At 39.2% G+C, this 15,007-nt stretch overlaps 1 protein-coding gene across 12 annotated transcripts in view; it reads right to left on the bottom strand.

Annotated features, from left to right (window-relative positions):
* PATJ (PATJ crumbs cell polarity complex component) overlaps positions 1-15,007 on the bottom strand; it is a 356,331-nt gene that overhangs the window by 291,643 nt on the left and 49,681 nt on the right. For 11 of the 12 annotated variants that reach the window (XM_067726362.1, XM_067726358.1, XM_067726363.1 and 8 more), the window contains exons 12-14: positions 11,457-11,600; positions 7,954-8,030; positions 5,867-5,923 (exon numbers count right to left, since the gene is read on the bottom strand). In XM_067726362.1, the coding sequence (XP_067582463.1) occupies positions 5,867-5,923; positions 7,954-8,030; positions 11,457-11,600 (278 nt within the window). The remainder of the gene's footprint in view (positions 1-5,866; positions 5,924-7,953; positions 8,031-11,456; positions 11,601-15,007) is intronic. The other variant, XM_067726365.1, reaches the window with a different exon arrangement.

Genomic DNA, 15,007 nt, shown 5'->3' with positions numbered 1-15,007 from the left:
CTTCTTTTTGTAACTTTTAAATTTTGTGTCTTGTCCATGTATTATCTATTCAAAAGGAAAAACATAAAGAATGGCACAGACTTAAGAGTCAGATAACACTGATTTGCTTCCTAAATTTTGTCACTTACTAGCTGTGTATGATCTTGGGCAAGTCACTTTAGCTACCTGACACTCAGTTTTCACGTATTAAAAATGGAGAGTTGGAAGTAGCTGCTGACAAATAGGGTTATTGTGGGAAATAAAGGAGAAAATGTCTTTAACGCAAAGCACTGACCCTGGTCGCTGAGTGGGGGCCCAGTACATCCCACTGCCTTCACAATTCTACTTGCTGAAACAGAGTGAGAGGCGAACTCACATCTTAATGCCCTTTGGCTCAGAGAATGTAATTCAGGAAGGAAATAAAGTGAAATTTGTCAGTCTGTCTTGTCAAAACCAGAGAACAGGGCCTGGTCTTTTGTTTCCCACACCACAGATCTTACTAATGCTCACTTCATATTACAGTTGACGGCCAGCAGAAAGGTCACTGGCATGAGCATAATGCTTCTCCCTCATAGTGTCTTGATTATCTTAATAGTAAACACTTGCCAAGAAAGCCACCCCTCAAAGTGCAAGTCTCCCCAGATGCGGGGAAACTTCTTGTGTCATGATTAACAGCTTCCTAGAAGCAGTGCAGCTAATGTTCAAACCACTGTAAATTGTTTTCACCTCTCTCTTTCTGTACAACTGCATCCACCTCAAAAGGAAATCTTGTCTATTAACACTGGCTTGTCATATAGGAAGATGCTTCTTGAATCAGCATCTCTTCAAGAGAAGCAGCTATGAGGTGGGAACTGGAGTGACCAACTAGAGACAGTTAAACCCTTAGAAACACCAGCTATAGCTGTGAAACATGATTTTCCTAATCAGAAATCTGTCGGGACAGAGGAAAAACCTACAGTCTTGGGACTTCCCTGGTGGTGCAGTGGTTAAGACTCCACGCTCCCAATGCTGGGGGCCCGGGTTTGATCCCTGGTCAGGGAACTAGATCCCACATGCATGCCGCAACCAAGGAGCCCAGAAGCCACAGCTAAGACCTGGCACAACCAAATAGATAAATATTTTAAGGCAAACAAACAAACAAAAACCCTACATCCTTGACCTCAGAGCATGACACTATCCTGCTTAGAACCTTCCACCAGTATTACGTGGCACTGAGAATAAAACCCAGGCTTACCAGCATGGATCTCGAGGCCCTGTAAGCACCTGGTCTTCCTCACCTAACAACATCCTACTCTTCATTTAGTTTGACTGAGACACTCTGAACAAACAACTTCCATTCCTCCCACAGGACAGCTCTTTTCCACCTGTACCTGCCGTTCACCACATTCTTATCCTTCAAGCCTAAACTCGGAAAGGCTTTCCCCAGCTCTCTCTCTAAGGTGCCCCCCAGTTATATTCTCATCACCCTGTTTATGCTTCTTGAATCATCATCACTTCTTACAAGCACTTCTTTGCATCACTTTTTACAGTTTATAACTATCTTCTCAGGTTATTTTTTACTTGTTTATTATCATGCCCTGACCAAAGCCCAGAACCCAGACTCTAGGAGAGCAAGGACCTTTTCTATTTTGCTTCCCACAGTTGGTAGTGCAGTGTCTGGCGTAGAGTAGGAGCTCTGTAAATATTTCAGGAAGGAAAGAAAGCTCTCTAATCTGCAAGCTGCCTCTGCTACTATCCAGTTGTGTAATTTAAGGTGATTCATTCGACCTATGCAAACTTCAGCATCCTCACGTGTGAAATGGGTTTGGACAGGCCAGTCTTCTTTACATATTGTAGGGAGAAATTAGAAGCTACTGAATTAAGAACTAAACTTCCAATTTTAAGAGGATTTTTAAAAATTATAGTTCATCAAAATAATCAATCTGTGCAGTCCAGTGGTTAGGACTCGGCACTTTCACTGCCATGACCCGGGTTCAATCCCTGGTTGGGGAACGAAGATCCCACAAGCTGCACAGCATGGCTCAAAAAAACACAACAACAAATCAATCTGTGGACATTTGTAATTAAGAAATCAATGTACAAAAGAGTAAATATGGGGCTTCCCTGGTGGCGCAGTGGTTGAGAGTCCGCCTGCTGATGCAGGGGACACGGGTTCGTGCCCCGGTCCGGGAAGATCCCACAGGCCACAGAGCAGCTGGGCCCATGAGCCATGGCCGCTGAGCCTGCGTGTCCGGAGCCTGTGCTCCGCAACAGGAGAGGCCACAACAGTAGAGGCCTGTGTACCGCCAAAAAAAAAAAAAAGAGTAAATAAGTGTGATAATTTTACATAGAAAAAGCATACATCCCTCCTCTGACATGTATGTTACACAAAAGAATGGGTATACCAACTACAGATATGTAAACATATACAGGCAACAACTAAATATGAAAAGAGAATACTGCAATTATGGCTGACTCTTCTAGTGCAAAAAATTTAAAAAAAAAACTTTTGCTACAACAAAATTTCAATTAAATGTTTTAAAATAGCTTTTCTTTTTTTAAAGGAGCCTTTAGAAGGTCAGAGACTAAAAGTACTAGAAGTATACAACTGGGAAACAAAACCACCATTTATCAAACGGTTCTTACATGTTGGCATTGTGCTATATTAATTAGGGCATGTATTAAATATATTTATATTTAACCTTCTACAACATAGGTATTATTGTTCCTATTATGTAGAAGAAAAATTAGGCTGCTTATTTCACCTCCTAAAGTATTTCCTCAAATGTTACCTTCTTAAGGAGGCTTTTCCTGGTCAACCTATCTAAAATTGCAAACCCACACTCTCTCCTGAATTCCTTATCCATTTTCCCTGCATGGCACACATCATCTGTACTACAGAAATTATGACTTATTTTGTATCTCCCCCTACTAAAATGTCAGTTCTACAGGACAGCGATTTTTTTTTTCCTGTTCTCTTCTGAAACCCCAGCACCCAGTAGAGGACTTGGCACTGAGTAGATATCAATAAATAATTGATGAATGGATGAACAGTTGAATGTACTGGTGAGGTGGTTCTGAAAGTCTGTTTGACTCGAAGACTTTCCACATCATTACACCAGTGTAACTGAGTACAAGTAGACATAATTCATAGAAGCTGATCAGGAAGAAGATAAAGTTAGACTGGTGGCAAGGAACTAGGGATGAAGGTGAAAGAGAACATGTTCTGCCTGGAGAAAAACAATGACATTCTTTAAGATGTACCGTGTGGGGTTATGATCCTTTTTTCTCATTATAGAATCGATGATACAGGGTCTTACGGCTTTGAACATGTAAGGACAACTAAAGCTGAACTGCACGATGAACTGAGCCTGAGCAAGGGCATGTTTTCCTCCAAGGACGTCTCTGGAGTTCTAACGGGCAAGGAGGCTAAAAGTTCCTCAGGAAACCTCTGAAGAGCTAAGCAAAGATTTCTACAGTCCCAAAGTACTAAGGGAGAATTGGAGTTCAGGTCCCACCAGGGAGAAGGGATTGGTAAACACCGCAGACTCACTGGAATACCTGGAAGGCCATGTGTTAGGAGCAAAGGCAACAAGAGAGTCTGAACCTTACCCGAAAGGTACCTCTGCCTCGCCTCAGAGATGATCGCCCACCTGTACCCCCCCCACACACACACAGAGTATCTCCTTATTAGAAGAAACAGTGACTCTTCTGGATGGAGATGACATCACCTGACGCCTTTCGTAGCTGGCGTACATAATATCGAACATTCAGTCAAATTATGGCATGACGAGATATACAACCAAATAACTATAACGAGAGAAAAACATCAAATCACAGAAACACATCTAAAGTTGATCCACATATTGGAATTAATTATTTTAAGTCCTTATAAGCTATGATTAATATGTTCAAGAAATACAGAAAAAGATGGCAACTACAGATTTTTTAAAATTGAGAACTCCTCCAAAAGAATTACGATCTAAAAAGGGATAAAATAAATTCTAGAATAGAAAAATATAACAACTAAAATTAAGGACTCAATAGACGGGCAGATTAGGCACAGGAAATTCAGTTAAGTGGAAGACTGGTAAATAGAAAATATCTACTATCTAAGAGTTTAGCGTAAATTAAAGAACAATTTTCAGGAAAAGCATCATTGATTTTTATGAATGACAGTAAAAATATTAACAATATCCTATGTGCTTGCAACTACTCTAGGCACATTAAATTTAATTCCTATACAACCCATGAGATAGGTACTAATCTATTAATATCTTCCTTTTACAGACAACAAAACTGAAACATAGAGTCTAGATAATTTTACAAGCTAGTAAATGGATAAGCCAGAATCTGAACCCAGGCAGTTTGACGCCAGAGTCCATGTCACCAGTAAACTATACTGCGGTAATTAATAACATGTGAAGTTTGATGAGGGATTTATATTTCTTACTCTTATTTTGAATTAAACTCCTCTCAACAAATTTAGATGGAATTAGTAATCAGTGACTAATCTAACCTAAATATGGTATTGTAAATAGTTTTAAGTACAAGCTGTGCGTGTTCCTTCATATTGCACATCTGAGGAAAGCCTGGTCAGTTGGCCCACACAGCCCAGCAAGGAAGTGACTCCAAATGCAGGCTAGCTTACAAGGAAAGAAATACTCCCCACAGCATCGGCTGTGAAAATTCCAACCTAAAAATAACAGCACATGTAACATAAAATTTTAGAAGGAAAATATTCATCACAAATACCCAAAGAAGGAAATGGTAGAACTATCTAAAGAGAGGACTTCTTACCAAACCCACATGGGACACAGAAAACTCATTCTGAATACTGCATATGACAGTTTAAGCTGGGCTTAGCTCATATACCTCAGGTGGGATTACGGTATAATTTCTGAAACTATTCGGACACGAAAACCTTTCCTTTCTCATTATTTATTGAGAAAGCCACCTGGAAGGCTTCTCTAAGTTTCAATTACCCTGGCCTTTGATTATCCAGAGTGGGGACTATGAAATTAATTTGCAGTGAGAGGTCACTAAAAATGTTAGGAAAAACTGTAAAAGTTACCTTCTGGCATTTTTTCATTAGAAATAAAGGTCTCAATACAAAATTTTTTAAGTCCAAGAAAAAGCATTGCCTATCTCAAAAGATAAGCCACTTTTTTGTTCTTAAACATCTGGACTGGGAAGATTTTTTTTTTTAAGTCTATATCATGGTCTTGAATTTTAGGAAACATTTTAAAAGGACTTACAATATCTGAAAAGTTAACATGCTCTGCACAAGGCCGCTCTGCATACTACCTTTAAGGTTGGCAAAGCAGTCACACCAGGGATTTTGGCTTCTGGAAGTGGCCCACGTTCTTCCCAGGCATATCTAACCATCACGTTTCATAACAGTCAGAAACTACTACATTTCCAGAAAACCTCTAAAACTAAATTCTGAAAACTTTAGATCATAGCACTAATCTAGCTTCTTTGACAAGAACTTAGAGAAAGTTCTTCAAACAACAAAAAACTGGCAACAGTTTAAAAAACAGGGACTTCCCTGGTGGCGCAGTGGTTAAGGATCCGCCTGCCAATGCAGGGGACACGGCTTGGGGCCCTGGTCCGGGAAGATACCACGTGCTTCAGAGCAACTAAGCCCATGTGCCACAACTACTGAGCCTGTTCTCTAGAGCCCATGAGCTACAACTACTGAGCTCAGGTGCCACAACGACTGAAGCCCGTGCGCCTAGAGCCCGTGCTCCACAGCAAGAAAAGCCACCGCAATCAGAAGCATGCGCAGCACAAGGAAGACTAGCCCCCGCTCGCTGCAACTAGAGAAGCCCGCGCGCAGCAACAAAGACCCAACGCAGCCAAAAATAAATAAATAAATTTATAAAAAATAAAAAATAATGCTTACCTTTGAATATTTCTGTAACTCAGCATCGTCTGCAATCTGTGTGTCCAAAGTAGCAATCTAAATTCACAAGAAAGAATATTTCCAATATTTGTAAAAGCATAACTTTATTTCTTCCTAGGCTTTCTGAAAAAAATCTGTATAAAACCTATACGTTGATAACTCCATCTAAAGTCTTTTCCACGTTTCTGAAATCCATAACACATAATGTAAAATTTCAGAGTATATTCGCTTTTGTGTTGTTATTGTTCTCCACAGCAATCTTTTTTCATAAATTATGCAAAAGTTGAACTAGAAGGTGATGGACAAATACATGTACTATTTTTAAAAATCCATAGCCCCTAAAATTTTAATATAATCCTCCATTGTATTAAAGCCATAAAAATTTTATTCTTTTGACAAAACCAAGAGTATGGTCATTTTTACTTCTAAACCCAGGCCTTGAAACAAACTTTTCAAGGTCAGAAAAATCAGAGAAGTTTGGAAAAACTGAAGCATCTGACTTTCTACAGCAAGCTCAAACCATTTCCCTAGGAGAAAGAGCTGGCAAGGACACAAACAAAAGACCTGGACTGGTGGAAAGATCGTGGAATACTGAAAGCTTTTAATCCTGGCCTAAAACTATTGTTCTGAGCTTCAATGGTGGACACCCACAGAAGTGAATTCCGTGCAAGCAAAATACTGCACTGATGATTTGCATCTGTAAGTTGTTAATAGAATATGGTGCATCTGGAGGGAGGGGATAAGTTAAACCGTGGTCCAACTAAGGCTTCTAAAAGTACTGCACTTCAGATAAGTAGATTCTGGAAGAAAATAAAGTAAGAAACACTGGAGCACATGCATGAATGTATATACGCATATTTGCATGTATGCATTCATTCATCCGTCTTGCCTGGCTTCTCCTTTTGTCGCCTCGTCCCTCAGAACATGTTACAACTCTTAATGAATAAACTGTCACTTTAAATTTCCAACTTCAAATTCTGTCTCCTCTTTCTAGCCCCTCTGTTATGACCTCACCACATGATAAATAAAATTTGGAAAGGTGGTTATAAAGAGGATAAATTTTTAACCGAAAAGAGATCATCGCAAAACTGACCATTTAAAAATACTGGTACACCAAGCTACTTTAAATATCAACCACTCAGGATAGCAGAAAAGGTCACTTGCTAGGTGATAACCTGATGAAAAAACAGCTTTGAAATCTATGAAGTAAAGAAGCAGCAGTTCATGAGGACCGACATGCAAGTACAAAACAAGTAAGAAGAGGAAGTATGCACTGTTTTGACTCATCTTAATGACACTGGAAAATGTCTAACAATAGATAGTGGCTAGAAGAGAAAAAAAAAAATCTCCAACCAGCCAACAAGTACTAATGACAAACATATGTAAGAAAACGTGAAAGACAAAAGAAATTTAATAGAATACTTTATTACTAACACATTTAGTGAACACTGTAGAGGCTTTTCTAAGTGCAGCTTTCTGTTTTCATGTGGATTCATATGGGGAAATGTAATCAATCCCTTACTCAGTGAATCTAATAACAGGTGAAAGGAAGCCTAAGGGACCACTGGCATATAAACTTATACCTAACCTAAATTACTTCCTGTCCTCCCAAATACATTTGATAAGCATTCTTTCATTTTTCTCATAAAACTGTAAGATTCTTCGTGAAACACAGGACTAATATCCACAGCCCTTTCAGTGTATAATAAAACAAACAGATCATAAAAGCAATCATAAAAATGCCAGCAATTTTAAGCAGCTGATACAGGTTATAAATTTAAAGGCAAGTCCTTTCTCTCCTAACATTTTTCTGCCTATTGTTGACTTAAATTGTTTCCACATGAACTGAGTGTCTGCTAATTGTAACTGAAACTTATCTGCAGTCCTTAACTGTCCTTGCAGCTTAAAATGAAAAAAAAAAAAAATCAATTAATTGATCCAGTACGGAAGAAACACAGGAGGAAAAAATAAAGGCCGGACCGGCTATTCTTCGACTCTCCCATTTCTTTCAATTGTAGCATTCAGAGCTACATTTCATTGACATGAGATGAGACATGAGTGTTTTTTAGTAAAAGATTTTAACATACCATTACTTCATAATCAGGGCCCAGTAGGTTTTCCCATCTGGATTTCAGCTCATTTTCTAAAGAGGCTGGGACTCCTTCTGGATTAAAAAAATCAATAAACAAAACATTGAAACTACTGTGAGCTAAACACACTAAACTACTAAATTCTTCCATAACAGCACAGCTTCAGTAAGTAAAAGGGAAATAAATAAAAAGGAAAGTGCATTAACTTAGGTCTATTAGGTAAAGTAAATCAGAGGTGACTCGTAAGACTAATGTAGAATGTAAATTTGGTCTGTGACCAAATTATGATGGGGCTTTTGCTGTTAAGGAATATTTTAAAGGGAAGAGGAAATGATGAGTTATAAATGAAATTTGAATTATATAGTTTGTATACAAACATCCTGTGGCTTACAAGTAAAATGCATCTGGCTTTGGTTTATGCTATGTTAGGACAAACAAGGATTTAAGGTGAATGTTAATCACTTCAGAGTAGTACCTTCCACTCACCCACAGGAAAAGTAAAAACTTATCAAAATATCTTTACTATAAACAAGGCATATCAACATGACCCAATCAAATTTTCACTTGGGCAGATATAAAAGCTTTTCTGGTTTAATTCAACCAGTGAGTTGCATGAGCTTTAATACAATAGAAATTTTGTTTTACTTGGGTCTTTTGTGGCTACGTGGTTATCTTTTTTTTTTTTTTTTTTTTTTTACTTTTTGCGGTACGAGGGCCTCTCACTGCTGTGGCCTTTCCCGTTGCAGAGCACAGGCTCCGGACGCACAGGCTCAGCGGCCATGGCTCACGGGCCCAGCCGCTCCACGGCACGTGGGATCTTCCCCGACCAGGTCACAAACTCGCGTCCCCTGCATCGGCAGGCGGACCCTCAACCACTGCGCCACCAGGGAAGCCCTGTCATATCTTTATAACTTTCTTACTTAAGGGTAATATTGCCTTTTTTGCATGGGTCAGATGATTTTAAAGAGCGCAGACAGATTTTAAGTATCCTGCCTGTCCTCCGTATGATCTTAGCCAGAAGTCTGTAGTCTGAATGATGCCTAATAGACAAAAATCAAAGTACTAAAACTGTAATTTCAATTTAGATCCACAGTAGCAGCAGAAAATAAACAAACCTCCACCTTTTTTAAGAAAAACTCAGTTTTGTCACAAGATTGGACAAGTCACAAAACACCACAACTGATATAACCATCTGCCTAAAATCAAACATAACTTGCAATATCAGTTTTTTCAAGCCTTCAGCAGACATCTAATCTCGGATGCATATCATGCTTAATTACAGAATACAAATCATTAAGTAAAACAGGCTAACCTCAAAAATCAGAGACTAAGACTAATGAACACTAAAGGACTTAAAATTACTAGATTTACAAAAGCATATCCATAAAGTAACTATGTTAACTGATATGCTAGATTACATTTCGAGGATAACTAACTGAAGATCCTATTAAAAACAAAATATCATTCAGGTAGGCTCTGCACCTTTGTTCCTACTCTGTTAACATTTCCGTAAGAAATCACATTAAGAGTTCTATTAAATTTCTTACAGGCAGCAGTTTCCTATGTGGTAGGCTAATTTGAATAAAATTTGCAATGTATTGGTTGAACTGTAAGCTTAAAAACATGACATTTAAAGATATTTTATACACGTATAAAATAATGTCGATATTTCACCTACAATTCTTTTGACTATATTTTTACCTTTCAGTCATACAATGAAATCACAGTCATGAGTTTTAAAGCACAGCACAAAGGCCTAAGTACCAGAGGAAAGAGATTTATTTTAAGCAGCTCAATAAATCCTTGGCTACACAAAATGATCACACACAAAAATGAATATTATGATGCTCTGAAACGACTATTCCAACGGCAATGAAGGGGAGCAGAATATGCCACCCCCAAATATTGCCACTTTGGCATGTGGATTATTTTCAGCTGAAGGCAATCAAGACGGAGCAGACTCAGGAAAAACTTTCACCTCTCCCTTAACTACCTAAAAGAATTTAGATAGGGAACCTGTACCAGAAAGACAGTTATTACCAGAGATAACTTTTTTATTTGAAAGGCCTATCTGCATGGCTGGGCAAATTTCTAATTACCAAACATCTGCTCTTCTTATCATCCTGTAAATTACTCTCCTCCCCTTGGAAGGCCCAGGCCCCTATCCCATTCCTTAACTCAGGATAGCACAGAAGCTTCAATTGCCCAACTTGCCCTTGGGGCTCATATTTTTATGGGACTCTTACACATAGGAAATTAGTTTTTCTCCTGTGTTAATCTGTCTTATGTCGATTTAATCATTAGACCAGCCAAAAGAACTAGACGAGAAGAAGGGAAAACAGTTCTGCCCCTACAGCAAAAAGAGAGTTAACTTCGTAACAGTTGGAAGAATTTGGTCTAACTCTCTAGCTGAAATTATATAAACTCATGGGAAAAAAAAAAAAAAAAGGTAGTGAGGTTGATCCAAAAAGAGCAGATATTTCTAAAAATATTTCTAACTTTAGAATGTATTTGATTTTCACCTGATAGTTCATTGTACATCTCTCTGGGTTCACATGAATTTAAAGAGCAAAAATTAACTGCAATCTACTTGGGTCAAAAAGAACAAGTTAAATTTCCAAACTATAGGAAATTTTAAAACTTGAATGAGGGGTTTACTCCTTCCTTCAGGCCATTCTTTCCCAAGAGAAGGCAATCAAAGCCAAAAGCCAACGTGGACATGGATGAAGTTTTAGTCCATTTCATCCAACTGGCAAGGCTTCCCTGAGTGCCTCTGTATAGGAAACTGTGTGAGACTGTTACTCAACATGCTTACAGAATACAGTCAACTAGAGTAGACAAGGTATCAAAGAACAAAGCACAAGGACAAAGCTGCACATCAATTAAAAAGAAAATTAAACAATAAATATATAGCAACCTGGAAATTTGATAAAATATATAAAAATGTATACATTATTGTAATGGTGAAAAGGAAATACTGCTATATGTTTACAGACAGCTGTATATCTATAGCTATATCGATGATAATAATACAAGCTAAAGTATGCAGTAATTAAAAATGCCGACAAGATTAAAAGTTATCACACTAATAAAATGTATTCAAAATCAACATAATTGGGCTTCCCTGGTGGTGCAGTGGTTGAGAGTCCACCTGCCAATGCAGGGGACATGGGTTCGTGCCCCAGTCCGGGAGGATCCCACATGCCGCGGAGCGGCTGGGCCCGTGAGCCATGGCCACTAAGCCTGTGCGTCCGGAGCCTGTGCTCCGCAATGGGAGAGGCCACAACAGTGAGAGGCCCGTGTACCGCAAAAAAAAAAAAAAAAATCAACATAATTAAACAATGATTAAACCACAGTATGCTCGATTCTCAACTGCCACAAGTGTTAAGATGTTGATATTAAGAATATCTTATTTTATATCTCTAAAAATGCCTCTAAAATTCCTCATATTATATTAACTATAAAGAGAGAAAGCTTTGAATTGAATGCTTCGTGCCTACCCAATTTTTCTGAGGTTTGTATATTGCCATTTTTTAGATTATCCATTCTTCCTTCAGTTTCCTCATCTTCACTGAAATTAGTTTCCTTTTCCACTGCTCCAGTTAGAAAGAGGGCTGGTGTTTTTGGTGGTTCTACCACAGTTCCTAAAATAAGAATTGTTAATTTGAATCACTATCAGATGAAGGCCATATTTAAGTAAGCTTATGCCACTCTACTGTCCCATTTCACAACCTCCTTATAAACTTTTCAGGTAACTTACACATATGATTCCTTTAGTTAAAATGCCACTTGTGATAACCACTCAATTCATTAAAAAATACACTTGTAGTATTATTGAAAAGAATAAGGAACTAGGCAATGGGAAGAGAAAAGCAAGGTAAAGTCAATGACAAAGCAGGAGGAGATGCTTTTCAATATAGCCTTGGGGGGTGGGGGGAAGGAGGAGAACACTGGGGGCCATATGTTCCTGCTGCTGTGGTGGGCAGGGAGCAAGATATGCAGAAGAAGCCGGTTCCGTTGCTCTGGGCAGTCCTAGGTTCTGGCATGACATCATCATGAGTTTCACAAACAACTCTACATAAGTAACCTTGTGAATGGGAAGGAAAGGGAAGAGTATTCTCCTGGTTGCAGAGTTTCCTTCCTTAGCTAAATTGAGTTAAGTAAGCGTTCAATCTCAAGCATGCCAGTCATTATGTATCTCTTAAACACAAGAAAGGTTGAACAAGAATCATTTTACGTTATTTTTAAATAACCACATGTAACTTATAAAGTATTCTTATCAAAAATATTGAACCTGGGCTTCCCTGGTGGCGCAGCGGTTGAGAGTCCGCCTGCCGATGCAGGGGACACGGGTTCGTGCCCCGGTCTGGGAAGATCCCACATGCAGCGGAGTGGCTGGGCCCGTGAGCCGTGGCCGCTGGGCCTGCGCGTCCGGAGCCTGTGGTCCGCAACAGGAGAGGCCACAGCAGTGAGAGGCCCGCGTACCGCAAAAAAAAAAAAAAATACTGAACCTGAATTTAAGGCTCTAGCTCCTAGCTCACAAGAAACATAGGGGATAGAGGAACAAGTCAAATGACACCACAGGAAACAATCAAATTCTGAATGTACCATTCTAGTGACAAATGGCCAAATCCCTTCAAAAAGTCTATGCTATGGAGGCAGGGGCAAGGGATTCTTCTAGATTAAGAAACCAAAGAAGCATAATACAATGCAATAGGCTCAATGCATAAAAATCAATGATCTTGATTTTATGAGGCTTTCGAGGGGAAGAAAGGGAAGTGGAAAAAGGAGCTACAAAAGACATTTGGGAGCAATTGGGAAAATTTAAGTATGTGTTGGGTATTTGATATTAGGGACTTACTATTAATTTTCTTTGGTGTGATAATGATATCATGACTATTTTTAGAAGCTACAACTGATGTAGGGCTAAATTGTCATGATATCTACTACTCACTCTTAAATGGTTCAGAGAAAGTTAAACAGATGATGCAAACATGGCAAAATGTTAACTGCTGAATCTAAATGGTGGGTTTTTGGGTATCTGTTACATTAGTTTTCAATTTTTCTGTATGTTCAAAAAATTTTATAATAAAAAGTTTAAAAATATAACCAGTTAAAAGTTCCTATGATCTTCACATCACATTTTAAACCACACAGGATTTTTTAGAAGATTAATCTCTTGATACAAACTAAATGCACAGCCCAGTGCCAGCAAGACAAATGCCAGCCAGAAGCTGCTAATGTAGCTTGGGGAGAAGAGTTACACACTAAACAGTGTGCAGAGTACAAAGCAATACATGATTGGTTGTACGCTACAAGTAGTATACAAATTGGTACACAAATAAGTATATACAAGGTATGCAAATAAGAGTTTAGAGGAGAAAAAGACAGTAAGATTTTGAATGGCAGAGGAAGGTACTGCACAAGAGCTAGAAGCCAAGCAGTTTGTTTCAGTAAAACAAACTTAAATGCTGACTAGGAGGAAGGCACACAGAGATGTGTTCAATGGGGCAGGGGACACAGGCATAACCACTCCCCTACATTATAGTGGCCACACACAAAACAGGTGATTACAACACGGTGTGAAAAATGCTACAGTAGAGTGCTCTTCAAAGGGTGCTAGTGAAACACACAGGAGGGACACCCAAACCATGGAAGAAGTGCAGATCTAGAGTCAGAACCTATCCCAATACAAATTTAAAATGTAGGCACGCTCAGTAAAGAATTGCTAATTCGCAGATGACATAGTTCATCTGATACAGCAGACTAAAGCCAAAGGCTCTATCACAGCTACTAAAAACCATTATAATGGTATAAATATTTATGTAAATCTTTAAGGTCAATACAGCATTTGTACATTCTGTACTATTTAGGCAATTTTAAATTTCATACACACAATGCAGTTGACAGGGCATCTATCTTTCAGCAGCAGAATTTCCACTACCACATAAAACTTAAAAAGTTCCAACATAGGGACTTCCCTGGTGGCGAGGTTGTTAAGACTCCGTGCTCCCAATGCAGGGGGCCCAGGTTTGATCCCTGGTTGGGGAACTAGATCCCACATGAATGCCGTGACTAAGCGTTCGCATACCACAACTAAGGAACTGATGAGCCGTAACTAAGGAGCCCACAAGCTGCAACTGAGGAGCCCACCTGCCACAACTAAGACCCTGTGCAACCAAATAAATAAATGAAAAATAAAATTTAAAAAGTTCCAATGTAAATACAATTTAATATCAGTTGAAAGCAAACATTTCTAGGCTCATTATATCTTCAGAGGAGGGGGAAAACTAGGTACTCAACGTTTGACAAATTCTAATGGAATTATTTCTTACCCACTAGTTATAAAATTAGTCATTCATTTTATTTTTTTTGAACCATACTTTAATTTATTGGCATTGTCAATCTATGAACAAGACAGGTTTTTTTTCTTTCCATGAAGGGAGATCGTTTCCAATCTGCCATAACACGTGCCCACACATCTTCACCTTGAACATGCAACATTTCAAGCTGTAGTCAGAGTAAATTATTCCTTTTACGCTTTCACAATTTTTATGCTGCTGCCAGAAGTCTTCTTGGCATTTGCTTTGAATCCTGTCTTCAATGCATCCCTCACTGCTTTTGTACAGATCTGGGAGTATCGGATGTAGCTGAGTCCAGCTTGTCGCCAGTATGCCACCATGATTTCACGGGAGGGGGCACGTCCGGCCACATCACGAGGACCTGTCAATGTTGGCTCAGCGTGCAGCCCAGCTGCCAGAAGGTCAGTCCTGAGAAGTGTAAGGGGCGGGGCCCCAGACCTGCCAGTCATTCTTTTTTTTTTTTTAATAAATTTATTTATTTATTTTTGGCTGTGTTGGGTCCTCGTTGCTGTGCACAGGCTTTCTTTTTAGTTGCGGCAAGCAGGAGCTACTCTTCACCATGGTGTGCCGGCCTCTCATTAAGGTGGCTTCTCTTGTTGTGGAGCACGGGCTCCAGGTTCGTGGGCCTCAGTAGTTGTGGCACATGGGATCAGTAATTGCGGCTCAAGGTCTCTAGAGTGCAGGCTCAG

The sequence above is a fragment of the Pseudorca crassidens genome, chromosome 2 (genome assembly GCF_039906515.1).
Source record: "Pseudorca crassidens isolate mPseCra1 chromosome 2, mPseCra1.hap1, whole genome shotgun sequence".
Lineage (NCBI taxonomy): Eukaryota > Metazoa > Chordata > Mammalia > Artiodactyla > Delphinidae > Pseudorca > Pseudorca crassidens.
Note: the sequence above shows the minus strand (reverse complement) of the source record. Positions and strands in the feature narration are given on the sequence as shown.